The 24,929-nt window shown below is 41.3% G+C and overlaps 1 protein-coding gene across 1 annotated transcript; it reads right to left on the bottom strand.

The window, feature by feature from the left end:
• Positions 1 to 17: 17 nt before the first annotated feature.
• On the bottom strand, positions 18 to 24,844 carry FIS1_1 (mitochondrial membrane protein). Its single transcript, XM_051208448.1, has 6 exons — positions 19,232 to 24,844; positions 19,067 to 19,199; positions 18,956 to 19,035; positions 18,818 to 18,923; positions 12,580 to 12,711; positions 18 to 230 (listed from the first exon to the last, which is right to left on the bottom strand). The coding sequence occupies exons 1-5, from the start codon at positions 19,271 to 19,273 to the stop codon at positions 12,611 to 12,613; spliced, it is 462 nt and encodes a 153-aa protein (XP_051074320.1). The 5' UTR covers positions 19,274 to 24,844; the 3' UTR covers positions 18 to 230; positions 12,580 to 12,610.
• Between the last annotated feature and the right edge of the window lie 85 nt (positions 24,845 to 24,929).

Raw genomic sequence — 24,929 nt, 5'->3', positions numbered from 1 at the left:
GAACACAAGTCACAGCCTCGGAGTTATGAATCATTGTATTTCAGACATACTCTATTTATATACTAACCAAACAAACCACATCGTACCATAAAATAGAGAACAACACTTACACAATATTTAACAAGTGAAATAAACATCGACCAGTAGGAAATGTACATTTAAGGTCCAAGGCCACCATAGACTTAACACGATAATTATTGGTATATTTTTCCTCAGCATCCATAACAAATCTAAACACAAACCAAAATTAGAAAACATACACGGATATGAAGAAGTCTACTAGGAAAACTGAATCTTCACTGGCAAGCATACACCCAGGATTAACACAGGTCATCTGACCTGTTGTCTGACCACACTATTAGGGACCACTCGCTTCCGAACGACCGCCTACCACCCACAAGCAAATGGGTTAGTAGAACGCTATCACTGGCAAATAAAAGCTTCACTATCAGCTGCAACCATTTCTCAGTGGACTGACGCTTTTTCACTCGTCTTACTAGGTATTCGCAATGCAGTGAAAGCTGACAATGGATACTCTGTGAAGGATCCTTTTGAGTTGGTCGATCACTTATGTGATATTAATATCAAGAGAAAGACAACGTGTTCATTTGACGTGAATTCCCTGCCCACGAATCTACCTCTGAAAACGACTATTGATATATTATGTGACCACACATCTTTGAACAGCCTTAAAAAATTACCTGTTCCTTTAAAAATTCTTAAAGATTTAGCACTATTATGTACTGACAACGTCCAGTTCATATTTGAAGGTGAATAGTTTTGCCAGATCGACTGGTTGCTATGGTTGGTCCATTAAACTATTATTAGGAGACGTGTTCATAACACATGTTGCAAATCTAGCTGAAGACCTAGTCGTAAAAATGTCTGTTTATAAGAGATATGAAGATGACATCTTAGTTATCTGTGAAAGAAAGGACGATATGAATTGTTTGTTGAGTAGACTTAACACTGCAAAATCACATCAGCCTTTCATGTGAAGAGGAGAAGAATGACCAGCTTCTCTTCGTAAATATGCATTTGACTCCTCCTAAGGCGTACAATGTTTGTCGCCGTTTTGCGTCTACAGTTTCTGAATGTTTGTAGATTTGTGTTGTGACTAAGCATGAGTAGGTTTTTAAGTGGATACTCAGACGTTTTATTCTTTCTATAAGCTATTGGAAGGTTATATCCAAGACTCATGATCTCTAATGGGTAAAGGTTCAGTGATCGAAGGCACTCCTCATAAGGCTTGACTTTGAGAGAATGAGAAAACAGTGTTTCCATACTCTAAGTGGTGTTGAATAAAACCGTTGAAGATTATGTGGAAAGTCACTCCGCCATACTAGCCAAAAGTGTGCTTCGGTGTTACCAGTAGAAGGTTTTTCGGAAGGCACTTTTGTCGCAGTTAGCGAAAGACTTTAAATAGTAGGATTCCAACATTCAGAGCTTTTTCAACTTAGGATATCTCTAGAGGGAGTTACCTAACTTGCAGTTGTAATCTGTTACATGTCTCAGATGGACTAGCTTACACTTTGAAGTGTTAGAGGTACGTTCGTTGTCATCTGCCCAACTTCGAAGTCGAGTGAGATCTTCCTCAAGTGCCAGTTTATCCTCTTGGTTACGAACTTCTCTCCAGAGTTCCACATCATCAACGAAAAGCAATAAATCTGATAATACTTACTGTAGAAGATCGGTTATGTTAATCGAGAAAAGAAGTGGTCTTAGTAATGAACCCCACTAGGGCATCCCATAGCCTGAAAGAAGTGAATTCACTCCTCTCAACTTAAGTTGACTCTGACCTTAAAATGTCGATTTTTTAGACATGAAGTGAGCAGATAAATTGAAGGTGACTTGATAATTAATCGTTTTAGCTTATTGATAAGACATATATGACTGACCCCATCAAAAGCTTTTGAGAATTCAAGGTAAATGACGTCAACCTTCCCCTTGCGACCAAGGACGGTTGTCCATCTGTCCATCGCACTCAGTAGGTTGGTTGTTCAAGAGTGTACTTTCCTGAAACCATGATGTTGGGGTGAAGATACGTTTATGAATAGTGAGTAGTCATGTAGACTGCTGCATATCAGGGTCTACATAATTTTTGAAGGTATAGAGATAAGAGTCACCAATCGGCAGCTTAAAGGTTCGTTGCGTCAACCTCCTTTGAAAATTGGTGTGATGTGAGCCAGTTTCCAATTTTGTTGATATTATGCCTCGGCTTAGCGCGTGCGAAAACATCACACTAAGCGGTGTTGCCAAGATTGAAGCTGCTTCCTTCAGTATATCAGAATGAACCATATCCAGACTAAGAGAAGTGTCTTTTTTAGGTGCTGCGGTTTTCGGAACACCAAGTCAGCGCTCAGGCTCATTTCTGAAAGTCCCGTTCAATTGCAGGTGGATCGGCCTGCAGATTACGGGGTGATCCAATATTGGCTTATCGTATATTGAACGATGACCTTTGTATTATTTGTCTTGTCTTTTCCTTCGGTCTGAAACTGACCGTTTGAGAGGATATTCTGAGAAAGTTTAAAAATCGAAACCAAATCATCTACATCCGAAGTTTCATTTCTCCCATCGAGTAATGAATCACTGGAATTCTCTACCGGAACACGTAATATCAGTACCTTCTGTTGATGTATTCAAAACAACATTGGACCTCCACAGTATTATAAACTGCAAAGATTAATATAGGTCGATATTACAGATTCAGATTTGTGTAGTAAGGACAGAAGGCCTACGGCCTATGTTATTCCTTTTCTAGTATGCTTCTGTGAGTATCAAGTCTTCTCTTGAAAGAGTCAATTGAAGGTGCGGACATCACTGCTTCAGGCAGCAGGTCCCAAGTATTGATGACGCGATGTGAAAGCCTGTATGCCACGGGTATTTTGTTCGTTCTTGGCTTCTCTACTCGCCTGATATGTCCTCTAAGGTGTCCCGATCTAGTGGTAAGAAAGAGGGAGAATAAGTTAGGCCCGAAATCATTTCTCAGCATTCTGTACATCAAAATTAGATCTCGTCTTAGTCTGCGATAGGACAGACTAAATAGGTCCAGTTTTTCAAGCCGCTCTTTGTATGATAAACCGCGGAGTTCCGGACTTGCACGGGTAGCTGCCCTCTGTACTTTTTCTAGTATGTCCGAGTCACCTTTTAAACAGAGGCTTGCAGCCCGAGCGCAGTTCTCTAGCTTAGTTCTCACTAACGATGTGTATACTGTGGTGAACATGGTAGTATGTAACTTAGTGAATGTCCTTTTTAAAGCCCAGAGGGTTCGAAAGCCCTTGGCTGCGACCTCCCGACAATGGGCCATCGTCTTAAGATCATTACTCACTGTCGCTTCTAGATCCTTATGAGACCGGACTACTAGTAATGACACATCCCCTGTGTTGTACCTATTAACCTTTGAATCCCCCAAGTGCATGTAGACACAATTTGCCGCGTTGATAGGCATCAGCCACTCTTTAGACCAGCTTATCATATTATTTAAGTCTGCCTGAAGAGTAAATGCGTCTTTGTCTCCAGTTATTACTCGCCAGATTTATACATCGTCAGCGTAATAATGAAAGTAAAGGACCCAGGACGGAACCTTGTGGTACTCCACTAAGTACTGGTCTCCAGATGGAACACTTGGAATTTATTCTTACTTTTTGTCTACGACCTACTGGGAAATCTTTAATCCATTTTAAAAGAGGTCCGGCAATACCAAGGTTTTCCAACTTCAATAGCAGTCTATTAGTCGGCACCTTGTCAAAAGCCTTACTGAAATCTATGTAGACGACATCCACTGAGTTTCTGTTGTCTAGCGCATTATTCCAGAACTCCCTTGCAATAGGGAGGTTCGTTGTACAGGATAGACCCTTTCTAAAACCATGCTGTGCCATGTTCAGCAAGTTATTGGTTTCCATAAATGCTGTTATGGTCCGTTTGATTATTCTTTCCAGTATTTTAATTACAACACTGGTGAGGCTTACGGGTCTGTAATTTGATGGAACTTGTCGTAGACCAGTTTTATGTATGGGAGTGACGATTGCGTCCTTCCAGTCCATAGGTAACATACCTTGGTCAAGTGACATATTGAATATCACAGTCAGTGGGGCCGCGATATATTGGGCAACATGTCTCAAGAGTTTGGGGTGTAGTTCATCTGGTCCTGTTGACTTCTCCATGTTTAGGGTGCTAAGAGCTTTAAGCACATCGTTTTGGTCGAAGTCCACGGTGAGCAGCTGGTTTGTTGACTCTGTATTTGGGTCTGGTTCTTTCTCTAAAGGAGGTTCCTGAAAGAAAACTGCCCCAAAATATTCAGCCATAGCCTCTGCTTTTTCTTGATCTTCCTCTATCATTTCAGATTCACTTCCTACTTTAATTAGGTTGGGAATCCAATGATGAATCCTTGTTCTGTAGTTTATGTACGAGAATATTCTCTTGGGCTGCTTGAGTGCAGATTGTGCCAGCTGCATTTCGTATTTCCTTTGAGCTTCCCGAATTTTCGTTGTACACCCGCTTCTTATCGATCTGTAGCGTTCCATCGTACCTGCTGTGCCAAGGTGGATGGCAACGTCCCAGCATTTCTTCTTTTGTCTCAGTAAACGTCGAATATCCCGCCCTAACCAGGGATCTCCGTGCTTCTTTTTCTTTGGGACAGTCCAGGGTATGTATGGTTGAGTTACCTGATTGTATAACTGCCTGAATAGAGTCCATGCCTCTTGTACTGATGCCTTTGAGTCAATTTCCCAGTTTTCAGCCGATGCTGCGGAGTTAATTGCCCGCATATCTGCCTTCCATATGTTGGGACGGGCCGTTGCAATTGTTTGACAGGCAATCTCAGCCATGAATTTGAATAAGATGACTGCATGGTCACTTCTCCCAAGTGGTGGGAGAAAAGCCATTTGGCCAACGTCATCACCGTGTGTGAAAACTAAATCTAAAAGTGAGGAAGAGTTTCTTAAGTCGTATCTTGTGGGATCTCTAATGTGTTGGAATAATGCTAATCCAATCGAGGTTTCTAACAGTTTGCAGTCGAACGACGATATGGATGACCCTACCTCTAAGTTAACCCAGTTTATATGTGGTTCATTAAAGTCACCTACTACAATCCCGCGAACTTTGAAAGTGGTAACATACTTTCGCGTGGTTTGGGAATTCTTCGACTTGCTCTTTTGTAGGGTGTATTATACTGTGATTATCATCCTATCCTGTACATTGGGTACATCTTTCCCCGAAAAATAAGGAAAAAACTTATTTTTATTCGACGGACAATTACCAGTTCGTACTGTACCTATAGATCTGCAATTCATTATATATTCACAGTCTCTAATCCTAGTATTAACCAGGTTAATACTTAATAACAACTAATACTCAGATATTATATTTAATTTAACGAGCACTGTGCTCACTTATTTTCATATCATGTCCAATAACTCCAGTAAAAGAGGAATTTCACCAACTTCTAAGTCAAATAAAAGGTCCAAATCTGTAACCCCTACAACTGACGACTCAGTGCTTGACAATGTCGAACATTTAACTACTGAAAAATATGTGTATTGTACACAAATGTCTCTATCGTCACCAGATTCTCCATGTCGCAGCCCCTCTATCTCTACGTGTAGTATGCCAACGGTAAGACTGGTTGACATACAAGACACTATACCCACGTGCAAAGAAAAGTCAGCACAGTCTACTAGACAGTACGTTCTACCAAGGCCTAAATCTAAAATTTCAAAAACTAAAGAGTCCAATGTTCCACCTCATACACACCAAAATACTGATAGATATAGTAATGACATCCGACAGCTACAAAACTCTCTATCCGAAATTAACGGCAAACTTGAGCAATTAGCACCCCTCACTCATATATGGGGCCTTGACACAGACAGAAATCTTGAGCAACTCACTAAAGCTGAGTGTATTTTGGAGTTTGTGGCTGAAGAAGTGACGAAGAGAGTGATGTCCTCCTACAATGCAGTTGTGTATAACCTCCCCGACCGCACACACCCATCTAAGTTAAGGGATATTTGCCTTAGAGCATGCGGTATGCCGAACGTTAACTGCAAAGTCATCCGCCTTAGAAAAAAGTCAGACAGATCGACTTGCCCCCTTTTGTTTATGTTTGGCTGTTGTAACGATGCTAAGCAGTTTATTAATTTGAGCAAAAATATTAGCTCACTAATTCCATACAAGAATATAAAAGTCACTCCAGACCTTACGCCCTGTCAACGTCGTGTAAGAAGACGCGAAGCGATAGAACTGAATGGGAGTGTTACAGTTAATAATCAGCCAGAGACAGTTTGCAACACAGCAAATAGTTTAAAACACACGAACAATAAGCATGACACCACTCCACATACGGCTGATCACTCTGTTGATCTAGATGAGTCTACAAATCAGAAACCTTTGGATAAGATACGAACCCCAACTGACACCAAAAACCATAACGACATGACTAATCCCAGCTGTTCGTTCACTAATGTACTAAAATGTAAGTCGTGTAACAACACACATCCAACTAAACCTATACACCTGAAAATTTGTCCTCCTAAAGATATTCCACAAGTAGACTTGAATGAACGTAAGTTCATCTCACAGAGACAACGAAAGATTCCAGCTCTGAAAATAAAGGGTGGGAAGACAAAACGCATGATACCAAATAGGGAAACAAGTAAGATTGAACCCAACTGCTCTATAGGTATCCCAAGAACAGTGAACAGGTTCTCCCCGCTGCTATCGTATAACTTGCCTTCAACACCTCAAAGTTGCAAAATGAGTGGTGGGCTTCAGCGTAGCAAGCCTTCTTACACGCAGACTAACGAAAACTACCAGAGAACTGGCCACCCAAATCACCCCCTGAAGCCTGAAACCATAAATAAGAATGGTAATAATAATTTTCTCACTCCACACCCTGCCTACATTCCCCAGGATCGCAACTGTAATTACTCTCAGAAAGAAAACTTCTCACACCCTTTAGTACCGACCCATCACATAACAACGGCCCCCATGTATAACAACAGTCGCAACTCTTCCCAGTTACGCGTACCAGACCCCTCTCACGCTAACGTAAATAGCCATAACAGGGGCTACGAGTCTAACCATCAAGACTATTTTGTAAATAACCATACACTTCACAGTAGGCCTGTACAAGATTTTTTTGGAATAAGACCCCTAGTGACACCTCTGTTGAAGCATATAGCCCAGGTTATTTCAAACCACATGCAAACCATAAATTTGTTTCCTCCGTACAGTTTCCATCAGAGAGTACTCCCACCCTTTCCTCCTGGGTAAACTCCCCAATCAACTTCACTAGCTCATTTGATACGTCTCCCACTAAGTCTAGCTATCAAAATACCGATCTAATGAAGAACATCCAACCCCTCACACCCGCGAGGGTTACGACGACTTTATCCGAGATACCCTCACCCATTTTAACTTAGCAGGCCACTTGCTTAATATATGTCTTATCAACGCTCGATCGATCTGCAACAAAAAGACGGATTCAGCACTGTTTGTATCCATATATCAACCATCACTTATTATGATATCTGAAGCATGGACTAACAGTAATATTTCCGACCGAAGTATATCTCTTGATAACTATTTTCTATATAGAAGCGATAGATTGAATGGACGAGGCGGAGGATGCCTTATTTACGCTCACTCTAGCCTAAACTCACTGCTATGTGATATGCCTGAACTAAACAAACTGAAGGATTCGGTTTGGATTGTATTAAAGTCGTCGAATTCCGTTACCTTACTGCTCGGCTGTGTTTATCGTCAACCTAACGCATCAATAGATGAAATAGCAGTATTATCGGAGGTATTCACACTAGCATCATCCCTCTCATTCACAGGCAAGCTCATTTGTGGTGACTTCAATATGCCCGAAATTTCTTGGCTGCCAGTCAAAGCCCCGAGACGTTATGAATCATTTATTGAATGTCTAGAGCTTGGACAATGAATTCAGTATGTCGATAGCCCTACCAGACATCAAAACATCTTAGACTTAGTCTTTACCAGTGGCCTCATCCCCAATACTTTGTATATTGGAAAAAAGTTCCCAGGTAGTGATCATAACATTGTCATATGCAGCCTTAATGTAAAAACCATAACAGATAGAAGTAAAACCGTAACACTTCGTAGAAACTATCGCAAGGTTGATTGGAATAACTTCCACAATTACCTAAGAAGCACTGATTGGAGAACTTTCTTTACCTCAAACAATACCGACTCATTAACCAATATATTTTATCACAACATCAAAAGTATCATCAACAACATCGCACCTTTAGAATACTGTAAACCTACGTTCTCCAAAGATCTCTATATACCGGTCAGTACAAGAAGACGTCTTCAAAGACATTGTACTCGATTCCACAACTTAAATGACTTTTCCTCTTTAGTAACGATGACAGAAATACTTGTCCGAACAGAGGCAATAAGTAAACAAAAAGCAGTAGCACAGGAAAAACGTGCAGTTGAACTTAATAATAACTCCTCTGCACTCACCATACTACTCCAAAATAAACTTAAACGCTCTAAATCGAGAGGGAGTATATTCATTAAAGGCAAACAAGTATACGAAGATCCCAAACTTATCACAGAATTATTCAGTGAACATTTTTGTTTCTCACTAACTAACGAAAAACCATTCAATGATTCAGAACCAATCCCAGTAACTCCCTGTGAAATTACTAATGTAGAATTCAGTGTACAAAATATCTCCAAGGCAATCAGTACATTGAAACACTCCTACACTGATGGACCAGATGGTATTCCATCTAGCATGCTAAGACGTGGAGGTGATGATTTGTGTGTTTTGCTTCTCAAACTATTCGCGATATCACTCTCTTCAGCGTGTTACCCTACTGCCTGGAAAACTACACATATCATTCCCAAAATTAAAACAGGACCTGAAGCAAACGTTGAAAATTACCGGCCTATAAACATAACTTCAGTGGTATCCAGAGTGATGGAAAAAGTAGTTAAGGCGGCTGTAGTCCAACATCTACTAACTAATAATCTCATCTCGACCTCCCAGCATGGATTTCTTAGGTCCAGATCATGCGATACATGCCTAGTAGACTACCTGAATGATATAACTCTGAAACGAGACAACGGACTCCTTGTATCAGTCCTATTCCTAGACTTTAAGAAAGCCTTTGATAAGGTCCCACACAAAAGGCTACTCGTCAAACTAAAGTCCTTCGGAATACACAACCCACTGTACTCATGGTTTGCTTCGTTCTTAACGGAACGTAAACAGATGGTAAAGTACAATGACTGTCTCTCGTCCCCTAGACCAATCACCAGTGGGGTCATCCAGGGAAGCGTATTAGGTCCACTTTTGTTTCTTATGTATATAAACGATATATGTAACACCATAGAATTTGGGAAACCATACTTATATGCTGATGATCTCAAAATAGTATACAGCTATAAGCCTGAGACACTAAGCGAAAGTGTATCCCAGATCCAAAAGGACCTCAATAACTTAACTATGGCAATAACCATTTAACCTCAACAAGTGTGGGATCATGCACTTTGGAAAGCATCCCTATAAACCACGACTTCACTTAAATGAATGTAGAGTCCAAACACTCGAATCAGTACACGATTTAGGAATTAATTACACAGGAAGCCTGAACTTTGAAGAACATGCCTCCTCTATTATTTCTAAATCTAGACGGCTAATTGGTTTTATAATGAAAAACTTTTTCACAGCAGAGGGTAAACTTACTCTCTACAAAATATGCGTACGACCCTCCCTTGAATACTGCTCTTTTGTCTTCACTAATATGAATATCGCAGACAAGATAAGAGTAGAAGATGTTCAAAGACGTTTCACACGTCAACTACTAGGATGTAACTCGAATCTCGATTACACAGACAGATGTAAGCATCTATCTTTAGAACCTTTATGGCACCGTAGGCTAAAAAACAATTTAATATTTCTCTACAAAGCGATATATGGGCTCTCCTTTCTAACCTCCTGCCCGACTATCACCCACGACCCAGCCTATAGACTTAGAAACAACGCATATACACTACTTACCGTAAAACACCAAAAACAAATGCGTTGTAAGTTTTTTACAGTACGGTATAGTTTATTGTGGAACAGGTTGCCAATGCCTATCCACAACTGTGATACGTTTACCAGATTCAAAAAGCCAATAACCCTATTTCTAGACTCCAAAGAGCTTCAACATTTCCTTGAACTCCCGCCCACCAATGAGGCACTTTATTACGGACCGCCTAGTATCTAGAAAGAACAAGATTATAACAAGTTCGACTGTTACTAATACGAATATAACCAAATCACAGAATATATGGCTTATCCTTTCCTATTATTCATTGTTTATTAATCATGACCTTATGCTCCTAACCCTAGCTTTCAGTTCCCAAATCTCTACAGGTTAAATGTACATTATTCTTCCTAAAAGTAATGCTTTTTTTTCTACTGCAAGTAGACAGATAGCTCAATCTTATGGATGCTGATCTACTAAGGCCGATCATACAAGGCTCAAAGTCTGGCCACAAAGTCTTGTGAGTTTCTCAATGTTACATTTGTCTTACCCTGAAATCTTTTTTTTCTTTCTACAATTTTATACCCTCTCATATCTTTTGATTTACTACTAGGGCGAGACTCTAATTTAGCGACGACCTTTGAACATCGGTCAGACTGTCCTGCCCTCCAAGGCCGGTCACGTCCGATCCACCAAATGAGATGGAAGTCCGCAAGGGACTCCAACTCTTGAAGAGTTACAAATCACCTGGCCCAGATGACTTACCTCCGGCTCTTTTTAAAGATGGTGGTGAATTTTTGACTAAGGAATTGACGACGTTGTTTACAAAGGTTTGGGAACTAGAGAGTGTACCAACGTCATGGAATGAGTCGATAGTTGTCCCTATCTTTAAAAACGGTTCACGTCGTTCCTGTAACAACTATCGGGGGATAAGTCTACTTCCGATTGCGTCCAAGCTATTGGCTTCTGTCATATTTCGTAGGTTGTTCAAAACCCGAGAAAGATTGACTCACGAGGAGCAGGCTGGGTTTCGTTCCGGTCGAGGATGTATTGATCATATCTTCACCCTCCGCAAAATGTTAGAACACCGTCATATTTTCAAACGCCAACAATCGTAGTGTTTCTTGACATTAGGACTGCCTTCGATTCGTTGGACAGGACTGTTCTCTGGGATTGTCTACTGAAGGGTGTGCCTGAAAAGTTTATCAACATCCTAACGGCCCTATATACAAACACCTCAGGCAGAGTGTGGGCATACAACCACCTCTCTCCATTGTTCCATTCGAGCATTACGTTTGGCAGGGTTGCCCAATCTCACCATTCCTCTTCAACTTTGCCATCGATGACATTCTGGAAACAGCTCTGATGAATGTAAGTAATGGTGGTGTGGATCTGTTGCCTGGAGAAAGACTTCTCGACCTTGAGTATGCGGATGATATTTTCTTACTGTGCGATAATGCCCAACCCACGCGATCCGCACTTAATCAATTGGCAATCAGTGTCCGTAGGTACGGTATGTGCTTTGCACCTACGAGGTGCGAAGTACTTCTATAAGACTGGCAGGATTCTAATCCTGTACTCACCCTGGATGGTGAGCAGATAGACGTAGTCGAGAAGTTCGTGTATCTCGGTAGCTGCATAAGTGCTGGTGGTGGCATGAGTGATGAGACCAATGCACGTATAGTGAAAGCCAGAGCGGCTTATGCCAATCTGGGCCACCTTTGACGCCTTCGTGATGTTAGTCTAGCTGTAAAAGGTCGGATCTACAACGCGTCAGTGAGAGCAGTTTCGCTCTATGCTTGTGAAACCTGGTCTCTCCGAGTTGAGGATGTTAGACGACTCTCGGTGTTCGATCATCGTTGTCTCCGAAGGATTGCTGACATCCAGTGGCAACACCATGTTAGTAATTCAGAGGTTCGGCATCGTGTGTTCGGGCACAGAGATGATAATGCAATCGATGTCACCATCTTGAAACATCGACTTCGGTGGCTTGGACATGTTCTACGAATGTCGTCCCAGAGAATTCCACGTCGTGCATTATTTGCCGACTCTGGGACTGGTTGGAAGAAGCGGAGAGGTGGTCAGTGTATGACATGGTGTCGTGGTATGAAAGAAAGCTGCAAAGGACTGGCTTCTGTCGGTCCTTCACGACTCCCTGGTTGGGGTCCGAGAGATGGTGCAACACAGTGGCTAGAGACGTTATCAGATATGGCTCAGAATAGAAGCTAGTGACAATCCTGCTGTAACCTTCTATTACTTTCTTCATAAAAAGTGGTTGGAACTTCCTTAACTGAAAGATTACTTCTGATTGTACCTTTCCGTTTCCCCCATTATTATTATTACACTACCTTACACTAATCTGTTCGTTTTTGTTCTTTTTTAACGCTATATGGGCTTAACATAGTAACCGACACTACAATAACACTGATTTTGTAAGATAACATGAACGACAGAGCAGATTATTTGATATATACTCATAAGGATAGAGTACATATAACTGACCAACAAAACTTAATGGATATATTGTGAACAAGTAAACAAATGCAACACATCTATTTGTTCTGCATACCTTGAATAAACTGTACAGTTAACCAGTATTCTTATTTACGACGTTTAGAATAGTAGCGACCGAGACCAATACCCAATAGTGCAGCTGCTCCCAAAACAATTCCACCGACAACTCCTAAGCCGATCATCCCAACTGGAAAATAAATAATCAATGGACAACCTCAATGATTTGATCACGAATTCTTGGATAAAATCCGAAAGTTTAATTTATTTTCGAACTGCGTACACGCTTATTTTAATAATAAGTGAAACAGCAGTGGTGAGTCAGTGTTCGAAGGAATTCCAACACAGAAGGCATAGCTCGCTTGATCTCGACCGTTGTTGCCGCCTTGACGTGATGGTCGGGCTTGCCTATCATGATGAAGCAACCGAGCTATACTGGCTGGAACAATCGTTCCTCAAGGTTCTACCATGTCAGACAGACCGGTTGAAGAGCGGTAAGACTAAAAGCAACAAACCCAAGGTCCGAAGGCGATGTCGTACTGCTACATGTACAGAGGTGTGACAGCAGTAAGGTGTTTCCTTCAGACAACCAGCATGACAGCGATGCTGCCTTCCCACAAGGAGGGGTGGAATTAGAAAAGGTCGACCCTAAAAATGCACACCTCTCCTTATCCCACGGATATCCGTCTCCGGCGATAAGGTCTCAACAAGTACGGAGCTAACACAAGAATTACCCATAAAAAAGGCCGTGTGTGACCGACCTCAAGCAGTTGTCCCTTGGGCACTGTGGTCACGCTCCCACATCACTAAGACCACCTCTAATCCAATTTCCTTTTCAGGTACCTCCAGAACAACCCTTCCACGGTGTGGGCAACCGAGAAGTGACAACCGCCCTCATACCTCTAACAGCAATCAAGACCACTGTATTCATAATCAACCTCCGTCTTCACTTCCTATTATTCCTCTTACATCGACCTTTCAACACTAAACTTCCTCTTTCGGCTTCACCTCAAGTGTCACTATAGCCAACGATTCTAGTGCGCAAAACACTGTCCCAGGTCCACTGAAACCTCGCTCCAAACTACACATTGGAGCCTTCAACGTGCGCACCCTATGTCAAATCAGTCAACAGGCTTCCTTGGCTAGAACCCTAGAATCTCGTACCATTGATATATGCTGTGTCTCTGAAACACGCATACAGGATCCCAGTGTGGTCATTCACTTGACCTCACCTCTCCAAAACATGGAGCCGCCGAGACACACACCCCGTGTATCTGGTGACCCGGCGGCCAGCTGTCGTGGACTGGCAGGAGTCGGGATAGCACTAAGCATGAGGGCGGAACAAGCACTGTTAGAGTGGATCCCCGTTAACAGTCGTTTATGTGCTATTAGGCTAAACGGCTCCGTAAGAACTTGGAAGGATAGGGACACACGTCGTTGCCTTTTTGTCGTTTCTGCCTACGCTCCCACCGACTGCAGCTCAGATGAATTTTACAAAAAGCTATCTGGACTTCTTTAGAAAGCTAAACGTTCAGACATAGTACTCGTAGCAGGTGACCTTAATGCCCAGATAGGTAGTTTAAACCAAACAGAAAGGCATTTAGGTGGGTATTTTAGTATTCCGGTACAACGAACAGATAATGGTAATCGTCTGCTGCAACTGTGCTCAGACAATCGTTTATTTTAAGCATAAGGAGAGACATCGTCTAACATGGCGATCCCCTACACCAAACCAACGATGGACTCAAATAGACCATATTGCCATCAGTCATCGTTGGAGAGGGTCGGTAGAAGATTATCGCTCATTCTGGAGTACCTGCTTGGACTCCGACCACGCCCTAATACGGGCACGCATTTGCTTGCGCCTCACTGGACGCAAAAAGTCACACTAAAAAGAGCCATTAGAACTGAATCGAGTAGCGAGAAAACCAAAAGTAGGTTCCAGGAACAACTGAGGTCACACTTAGGTAGTTCTGAAAACGAGGCTGACCCAGATGTTGCTTGAGAAGATATACAAACGTCTGTGGAAACAGCAGTAACATTTATCCGTGATTTAAACCACAGGGTTACAAAGAACCAATGGATTTCCTCAAGGTCTATTGCACTGATGGATTCTCGTAAACTCATCCCATCAGACTCTGAACACGATGAAGAGCGACAACAAAGCAGATATAGGTTAACCAAAAGTCTAAGGAACGACCGTGTGCACTGGTGGGCAACGAAAGCAAAAGAGATGGAAAAGGCGACGGCTGTATCTAACACCAAACAGTTCTTCAGACTCATAAAAGAAACTGGAATTAATAAGTCAAGTGTAAATGAGACTATCTCGGAAAAAGACGACACCCTCATCTGCTCTCAGTTCAGACGTTTAGAACGATGAGCGGAACATTTCAGAGAACAGTTCAGTTGGCCTTCAGCTACTCTACAACTACCCATCGTCCCCAGATAGCGTGGATAGAACATTGAAGTGCGTCCCACGACTCTATCTGAAGTTCAAAAGGTTATAGCTAATCTGGAACGAGGAAGAGCAGCTGGTCCAGATGGATTGGCTCCAGAGGTCTTTAAGGATGGTGGTCCAATTTTAGCGATTAGGATGACTAATATTTTAGCTAAAATCTGGGAGTTAGACGTAATCCCATCTGACTGATCGCAATCACTTATCGTCCCAATATATAAGAGAGGGTCAAAATTATCCCATGACAACCATAGAGGAATTAGTTCGACTAATATAGTATCTAAAATACTAGCCTCAATAACTGTTGTATGCTTAACAAGGACTCGTGAACTGCAAACACGAGAGAATCAAGCTGGCTTCAGACCTGGTCGTGGCTGCATTGACAACATATTCACCATTCAACAGGTTCTAAAACACAGGCATGCTTATCGGCGTCCGACAATGGTGGTCTTTCTTGACTTAAAAGCAGCATCTGGCTCTGTTGACCGAGAGGGTCTGTGGCAGTATCTGTCATTGAAAGGCGTACCTCAGAAGTACATAAACCTTGTGAAGCCTCTTTACTCGAACAATACAAGTCGAGTCAGAGCTTATGGAGAACTGTCATCTGACTTTGCAACCTCAAGCGGTGTTCGTCAAGGCTCTCCACTATCTCTATTTTTGTTCAACTTTATCATAGACATACTGATGGAAATAACGCTCTCGTCGACTGAATTCTCGGGCATTGATCTCCCACCAGTAGGTTCACTTATCGATTTAGAATACGCAGATGACATAGTCCTGTTTGGTGAAGACGCTGACAAAATGCAGAGTCTTCTGGTAGCACTAAGCAACAATGCCAGAATATTTGGGATGCGCTTCTCTCCCTCTAAATGCAAGTTGTTGCTTCAGGACTGGTCTGCGTCAACACCTGAACTAAGGATAGGGAGTGAAGTAGTCGAACGCGTCGACAACTTCACTTGGAAGTCTGATCAGCCCTAATGGGTTGGTGTCTAACGAAATCTCAGCACAGATTCGAAAATCTCGTTTGGCTCTTGCCAAATTACGTCACCTGTGGCGAAGGCGAGATATCCGTCTATCAATAAAGGGACGAGTATACTGAGCTGCAGTCCGTTCTGTTTTAATTTACGGCAGCGAAACATGGCCATTAAGAGTAGAAGACACTCGTAAGCTACTAGTATTTGACCACAGATGCCTTAGAAATATTGCTGGCATCTGCTGGGATCACCGGGTAAGTAATAGTGAGGTTATACGCAGGGTATTAGGCAATGATGGTTAATCAGTTGATGAGGTTGTGAATCTTCATCGACTGAGATGGCAATACTGACCAGTGTTGGGGATGGTTGGAAGAAAGTTAGGGGCGACAAATTAAAAAGTGGCATCAGTGCTTGAAGTCACTAACTTCTAGTCTGAGTCATGTTGGTAGATGCAGACTACTTGGTTGGGGTCCGTGTGACTATCGTAACCAATGGTTGGAGACTCTGGGTGACATGGCTCAGAATCGATCACAATGGTGCAGGTGTATACACTCTCTGTCTTCCCTTAAACTACGAGATTAAAGTAGCTTCATATCTTTCTTTCTACGTACTAATTCTTCCTTCCTATACTATATCCGTATATGCAATCTTTCTTTTAAGTATTACCACCACTGAATGAACTATTTCTATGAATTTGGTGTACATCTTTTTGTGCTAGTGATGTGTGGCAACTTGGACCGATGCACATATGTGTATCGCTGTCTCCGAAGGATTGCTGACATCCAGTGGTAACATCATGTTAGTAATCCAGAGGTTCGGCATCGTGTGTTCGGGCACAGAGATGATAATGCAATCGATGTCACCATCTTGAAACATCGACTTCGGTGGCTTGGACATGTTCTACGAATGTCGTCCCAGAGAATTCCACGTCGTGCATTATTTGCCGACTCTGGGACTGGTTGGAAGAAGCGGAGAGGTGGTCAGTGTATGACATGGTGTCGTGGTATGAAAGAAAGCTGCAAAGGACTGGCTTCTGTCGGTCCTTCACGACTCCCTGGTTGGGGTCCGAGAGATGGTGCAACACAGTGGCTAGAGACGTTATCAGATATGGCTCAGAATAGAAGCTAGTGACAATCCTGCTGTAACCTTCTATTACTTTCTTCATAAAAAGTGGTTGGAACTTCCTTAACTGAAAGATTACTTCTGATTGTACCTTTCCGTTTCCCCCATTATTATTATTACACTACCTTACACCAACCTCTTCGTTATTGTTCTTTTTTTTCACGCTCCTTACCTTTTTTTCTTTCTCTTCGAATTCTCATTGTTTTGTGTGGTGCATATATATTGGCGCTCTCTTGTAACAATATTTATGTGTTCAAATAAATAAATAAAAGTGCTACATATCAATTAACGACAGCAGCAAAGATGGTAGGGGCCAATTTTATGGCAGACTCTAATCAGTCCTAGGGAAGAACGAGAAGACACTAGTTAGAAAGAGCTGGACAGAAGCATAGAAAGTCAAGGCTCGGGCTAAACATTTAAAAGCATACATACGAGTGAGGAAAAGCATTAAAGCTAGAGAGAGTAAATACGTGGATCTGGCAACTACAGCAGAAGGAAATATAAAACTTTATGATACAACCAAGGATGTAATAGGGAAACATAGTAAACCTGAACGACTAATCAAGTACAAATAAAGAAAATTATTCAGTGCGGTTCAAGAGCAGCGGAACATGTGGGTAGATCACTTTGAAGAGGCCAGCCCCACTACACTCACCAGACATCAAAACGACATACACGAACCTCCCGACAGATGATACTGCACCAACAATGGGAGGAAACAGATAGACTATCGGAAATATCGAGAATGGTGGATCAGCAGGACCAAGCAGCATAACGAATGAACTCAGACATAGAGAAAACTCCCATTTTGCCATTTGGTAAATAAAGAAGGAACGAATTAAGCGAAGAAATTTCTTTTCAATTAGTTTTTCATCATGGCTCTACACTAATATATATATGTTTTACAATAATAATATAATACTCATCGAGTGGATACGTTACGTAATAATTACATAATGACATTTAAATTATCATTGATTATTGGAAGAAAGAGGATTATTAATATTCAAAGTGATCAAGAAGTTGCTAAGTTGAGTAATGTAAGAAACAATATCCCATCTAATTTGCCACATGGTTTACGAGTGCGCCTCTTGCACATTGCGGAAGCCATCGCAATCCATGTTCACAAACCCGACCTTTGCATTCAAAAGAGATTCGTACAACCACTTTCCCTGCCCTGGCCATCAGTTTAAGATTTCCTTCAAAAGAACTATTTTTCATACTTCCATTTTCTTTTATTTCTGTTGCTTTTGAACTTAATAACTTCTCAACATTCATCTCTTGATTCTTACGTAACTACCATCCTATTGACCATCCGTTAAAATTCTGTTCCTTCTTTGTTTCTTACATTACGCAACTTAGCAACTTCTTGATCACTTTGAATATTAATAATCCTCTTTCTTCCAATAATCAATGTTAATTTAAATGTCATTATGTAATTATTACGTAACGTATCCACTCGATGAGTATTATATTATTATTGTAAAACATATATATATTAGTGTAGAGCCATGATGAAAAACTAATTGAAAAGAAATTTCTTCGCTCAATTCGTTCCTTCTTTATAGAGAAAACTGCTGAGATGACCCACGTTCTCTCTGAAAAGTCATGGGTTTTAAATATAATCATAAATCCTTGCGTCAATATGCGAACGACAGTGTGAAACTAAATTCAATAACGTTCCAAAGTTCAAATATTACATACACTTAGTCAATGTAGACTTAGGTAAAAACGTTTTTCGATACCTCTTTTAGCACGAGACTGTATTGTATTCCTTAATTCTTTGACCTGTTGGTTTGACGGTTGTATCACCAATATATTATCACAACACCGAGTTGCGTTTTCATAGTCCTATGAGGTGTTACGTAAGCAAACGCACTTACTGACAGCTTAGTGTGAGCTACTGCCAAATAAAACAAACAGTCACGCCGTAGACTATCATCTTTTGTGCGATTAAATAATTCTGCAAGTAGTATTATTTTACTGGAACAAACCTTCTAATAACTTAACGGAGAGATTAAGTGCCTCTTTACGAGTAGTACGGAGGAGGTCAACAGCATAAAGGAACTGAACTCCATCATCCACTATGCCACTTTCTGCCATGACAACAAAAGCATCTCTTGATTCCTGACAGAGATTAAATATAAAACGTCAATTACTTGAATGGAAGATATGGGTTCATTCTTATCAAGCAAATCCATGTTTGAAGAATCTCGTTAAATGATTTTGACAACTATAATGATAAATAAAGCCGTGCGTGACTTGTGACCAAAATCTCAACCTGTGAAAAAAAAGCCGGTATGAGAAAAGAATGAACGTGTTTATCTGGCATGAAATTCATTTAAAACTGAAGATAGCGTAAAACCTAGTTAAGTAAATTTTTGAACGGTTTTCATCGGTGAAAAATACTACCTCTGATGTAGAGGCATTTATAATGTATAAATATGGTTTTAAAGAAAATAGAAGTGGGTCAAATTTGACAGCAACGTACCATACACCGAGTGGCTTGACAGGTTAGCAAACTCTAAACTACTTTACCACGAATTATGAGGTGACTTGGTTACGACATGTAGGATACTGAGGAACGGTTTTGGACCCGAAATACTTTCTATTGTCCCCTATTAGTCTATGACAACTGAGAGGACATAGGAAGTAAAATCGAAGGCCAATAACGAAAAGAATCCGTGTAGTGTACAGGTTGTTTTACAAACTAGTAAACTCTCATCAAACAGTGATGGAGTAGAAGTGTTCACTTTTTTGACTGACTCATTCGCGAGATTAGATATGTACAGGAACGGGAAGTTTAGTCCTAACATGATTTGCATTTTTCAAGCTTTTGCTGTTTCCTTACGCAACAAAAGCACCGTTTTTGATCCAAAGAATCTGTCCTAAGCTCAACGTTCGGTAAATTACTTTTCTTTTGGAGTTTCTCCAAAGTTAATAGTTGACTGTAATTGTACCTCAAATTACTATTCCATTTTTCACGTCAAGGCTAGTTTTAGTTTAGCTTAAGCTTCTGTACCATCCGTTTTGAGTGTACTGTTTTTTGTTTTGCGGTCGTAAACTTTTTCTAGGATCTATTCATCAATCCACATCACCATGATCATGAAGAATTTATGCAAGCCGAATCGTAGGTGGGTATTTAGCACGTGTAACGTGAATGCTGAGCAACATTATCATTCTCTTGACAGGTCTGCGGAAAAATTTGTCATAAAACCGGGAAAAAGATAGTCCTATAACGGGTAAACATACAAAGACACACAGTGAAGAAAAGAATAGGGACCTCAACAACAGTAGTATCGATGGGACATGCATCTACACTAATGTGGACATGCTGAAGAATCTATTCTAAGCTATACGTTCGGTAGATTACTTTTTTCGAGTTTTACCCAATTTAATAGTTAACTGTGGTTTTGCCTGAGCTTACTATACGGTTTTTTTTCAGTTTTTCAAGTAAAGGCTAGTTCAGTTTATTTCATCCGTTTTTAGTGTATTTTTACGGTCTTAGGCTTTTGCTAGCATCTATAACACAGTTTACGTCAATATAATCATGAAAAATTCATGCAAACGACCTGGATGCCGTTTTGCTGCTACATCTGGCATGCAGTGCGACAACTGCAAAGGTTGGTTCCACGAAGCGTGCACAGATCTCACAGCAACTGCTTACAACAGACACAGGAAGTCGGATCATAAGTGGGAATGTGTTACGTGCAGCACGGATGCCGTAGTTTTGCTGAGTAATATCATTGTCCTATTGACAGGTCTGCTGAATAAGTTGTCAGCAAACTTGGAAAATGAGTCATAAAATGGGTAGACAAACAAGGGCGCGCAACGAAAACAAGAATAGGGATGTCGACAGGTATACCATCGATGGAGCATGCATTGGCACTAATGATGACACGTCGAAACTCAGCACCATCATTACGTCTACGGTAATAGACTCCCTCAGTAAACTCGGGTCTCCCAGCTCAGGGTCCTCGAATGCAACAGTGGTTCCCAAAAACTCTGTAGGTGATTGGGCCAACGTTAACAGAGCTAAAAAGAACCAGGCGTCACCGTCTAAGCTGAACATCCCAAGTGTTGTACGGAAATCAACTGGTGATTTGGTCGCACAGTCTACTCCCAAGAATGTCCGTCCGCTCATCAAAGAGCCTAGGATTCAGAAACGTGCTTCGACCTCCAAACAGCAAGGTGCTGAACCTGAACGCACCGGAAAACCTGGGAAAATAATAACGCTTCGTGATGACTCTCTCATAATCATGAACCTGAAAGACAACCCTGACCTTCCTCTCAGTTTGCAGGACAAAAATGACAGGATGCTTTAGATGAATTGAACAAGAAACTTGAACTTCCTAGAATAGGTCACACGGCTCACTAGGGGAAAGAAACATACGTATATTGGAGGTGAAAACTCAACTGAAGCTCAGTTCTTCAAGCTCATTGAGGACTTGGGATTTTATGAAAATATGAAGTCGGCAACTTGTTGGAGAAACAGTCAGACATAATCGCACTCAGACTGTGTATTTACAAACGAAGAATTTCTAGTTGACAACCTCTCAATCCTGGTTCCCCTGAGTAAAAGCGACCACGCCGTTATAGCTTTCAGTTTTGTCAGCAAAACTGAGCTAAGATATCCCATTAACAACATGCGCTGGATTTTCAAACGGTTGAATGTGCCAGCTCTACATGACTATCTGCAACAGGTGGTTTGGGATGTTCACCCTCAACTCGATGTGGACGCCCATTGGGACTTCTTACTGCACATGCCCTTATGTGCTACAAATCATTCAGTTCCTCAAGCGGTCCCCAAAAGCTGCAAGCAACCTACAATCACCAAGAACAGCATTCTTCGCCTGCAAAGCTGCAAAAGGCACTGTTGGGCAGAATACAAACGAACTGACAACAACGGAGCGTACAGGCAATACAAACATATAAGGAACATATGCACGAAGGCTATAAGAGAAGATAGGCTTCAGTACCAGATAAAGTTTATGGATAAATTTTTCACTAATCTGAAAAGCTTATTCCGTTATGCAGCCTCTCTTCGTCAAGCCAAAACTGGAGTTTCCCAACTGCTAGGTCTTAACGGCCCGACCAATAACGACGGCGACGCCGCCTACCTTTTGGCTGAACAATACTCTCGGACATTTCAACCGACCCACATCAACCACACTGATGACAGTTTTATCTGCAACTGTAAAGTACTTTCCGAAGTGAACCTAAGCGCTGACTTGGTGTTCCGGAAACTGCAGCACTTAAGAACAGACACGTCTGGTTCGGATATGGTCCATCCTGCTATACTAAGGGAAGCAGCCTCAATCCGGGCAACGCCGCTTAGCGTGATGTTCCCACACGCGCTAAGCTGAGGAAAACTACCGGAAAATTGGAAACTAGCTCACATCACACCAATTTTCAAAGGAGGTCGACGCAGAGAACCTTCAAGTTACCGGCCTGTGGCTCTTCTCTCTACACCTTCAAAATTCATGGAGTCCCTGATATGCGACGGTATAAATGACTATTTACTGTCCTTAAATTTCTTCTCACCCCAACAGCATGGTTTCAGGAAGGGCTACTCTTGTATAACCAACCTGCTGACTGCGGTGGACAGATGGACAAGCATCCTCGATCGCAAGGGGAAGGTTGACACCATCTACCTAGATTTCTCAAAAGCTTTTGATAAGGTTAACCATATATATCTTATCAATAAGCTCAAACGATTGGGTATCAGACCACCTCTAATCAATTGGCTCACTTCATACCTGAAAAATCGACACTTTAAGGTCAGGACTAATTTCACTTTTTCTCAGGCTATGGAATGTCTTAGTGGGGTTCCCTCGGGCTTAGTACTAGGACCTCTTCTCTTCTTGATCTACATAAATGATCTTCCTCAACAGGTAACGTCAGACTTATTACTTTTTGCTGATGACGTGAAACTTTGGAGAGAGAGATATGCAACCAAGACGATATACAGGCACTTCAGGAGGATCTGACTCGACTTCAAAGTTGGGCAGACGATAACGGACTTACCTTTAACACTTCAAAGTGTAAAGTAGTCCACCTGAGACATGTCGCAGACTACAGTTACAACTTAAGAAATTCCTCCCTATTAGTATCCCAAGTAGAGAAAGATTTAGGAGTCCTGGTGCCACACGATTTAAAGTCTTACGCTAACTGTGACAAAAATACCTTTCGAGTAAACCTTGCACTGGTAACATTGGAGCGCATTTTTGGCCAGTTTGACGGAAGAACTTTCCATATAATCCTCAATAGTTTTATCCGTCCCCATCTAGAGTACGGAAACATAGTACTTCCTCCCTCACTCCAAAAGGGTAAGGACACTTTGGAGTGTATCCAACGGCGAGCCACGAAATCAGTTCGAGGACTCAAATTTAAAAATTATAAAGGGCGCCTCTAATCACTTAAGCTTTACCAATTAGAGTACAGACGTCTTAGAGGTGACCTTCTGATGGCTTACATTATCCTTAACACTTCTGGACATCCTCTTAAACACCTGCTTAAGCTTAGTTCCAACACTAATCTAAGGGGTAACCCCCAAAAATTGGAGACACAGCATAGCAGAACGGACTATAGACACAACTTCTACTCCTTAAGAGTTGTCAAATGCTGGAATTCGCTGTCGGCCAAGCGACTTCTCAGGAGTCCTTCAAGAGGCAACTTGATCTATTCTTAAGGACTAAGGATAGTGTCATATTATGATTTACCGACTTCTTTCTCCTCTTTTATCGTTAACAGACCTAAGTTCCTGCCTGGAGGTATTGGTGATCCCCTGCTACTAGACACGGAAGCCTGTTAAGCAAAAGCTTCTTCTATTCCGTCCACAACCATTTGAGCCATTTGAACAGAAGCCTGTCAGAAAACTCAGTTGTTGAAGAACAAATTTGAATTAGGAGTTAAGCTCTAAAGCTTTAGAGTGTATTTCCAATTGGAAGAAATATTAATGTGGTTCATGTTAAAGACAACTATTGTTTTCAGGTATTTAGTTAACAGACGAAATAGTTTTTAAACAGCCTCTAGTTAGTAGTGAAGTTGGCTAGTGTAATCAATATTAAACGAAATCTACAAACTTTATTTGAACTCTTTCACTTATGAATTACAAGGTGATATTTGAACGAAAACTTTCATAAGCAAAGAGAACAGGACAACAGATATATTTACTTGCATGGTGCACCAATGATCTCTCAAGAAGCAACTACCTGGACGTTTAACTAAGTTTACTTAGATCTCGTCAATTTTCTACTAAGACTTAGCAGGCTTAGTGCTTAATATCACACCCAACTTCAATAAGCTATATCCGAGTAACGCATGTTTTTAAGAAATACAATAATCAATACCTTTCATTTTCAATAATAAGGATACGAAGTCGGCAACGCTTCAAAGGTATCTTCCACTGATGGAGGTTCGAGCACTTGAAGGTCAAACTGTCGCAAGATGATAGGTGCGTCGCATCGACAACTCATGAAGTTTTTCAGCTGTCAAATCAAGACATTTCTAGATTTGAGTTGAGTTCAGCCACACCCTGTCTAATAACTTCCATTCTTCAAGTAACGAAGACGATGACATCGTGATGATATAGGAAGAATCATCAATGATATTATTTTATCTCGAAGATTTACAAGCTGGGACAATTTTGAGACCTGTTTGAAAGAAGTACATAAGGTAGGTACATTTACCGTTTCAAAAAGGGCAGTGGTTTTCGTACTTGTTGTGATTATACTTGCTTTGGGTACTTATTGTACCAAAAAGCATTCTTGGTCTACTTTAACTAAAAGTACTTTGGTTAAAGTTTGAAATTTTTTGCTAAATTTTGTCCTGAGTACATTTTTTTACTCCTTGACT

Source organism: Schistosoma haematobium, chromosome 1 (genome assembly GCF_000699445.3).
Source record: "Schistosoma haematobium chromosome 1, whole genome shotgun sequence".
Lineage (NCBI taxonomy): Eukaryota > Metazoa > Platyhelminthes > Trematoda > Strigeidida > Schistosomatidae > Schistosoma > Schistosoma haematobium.
This window is presented reverse-complemented; position numbering and strand designations above follow the sequence as displayed.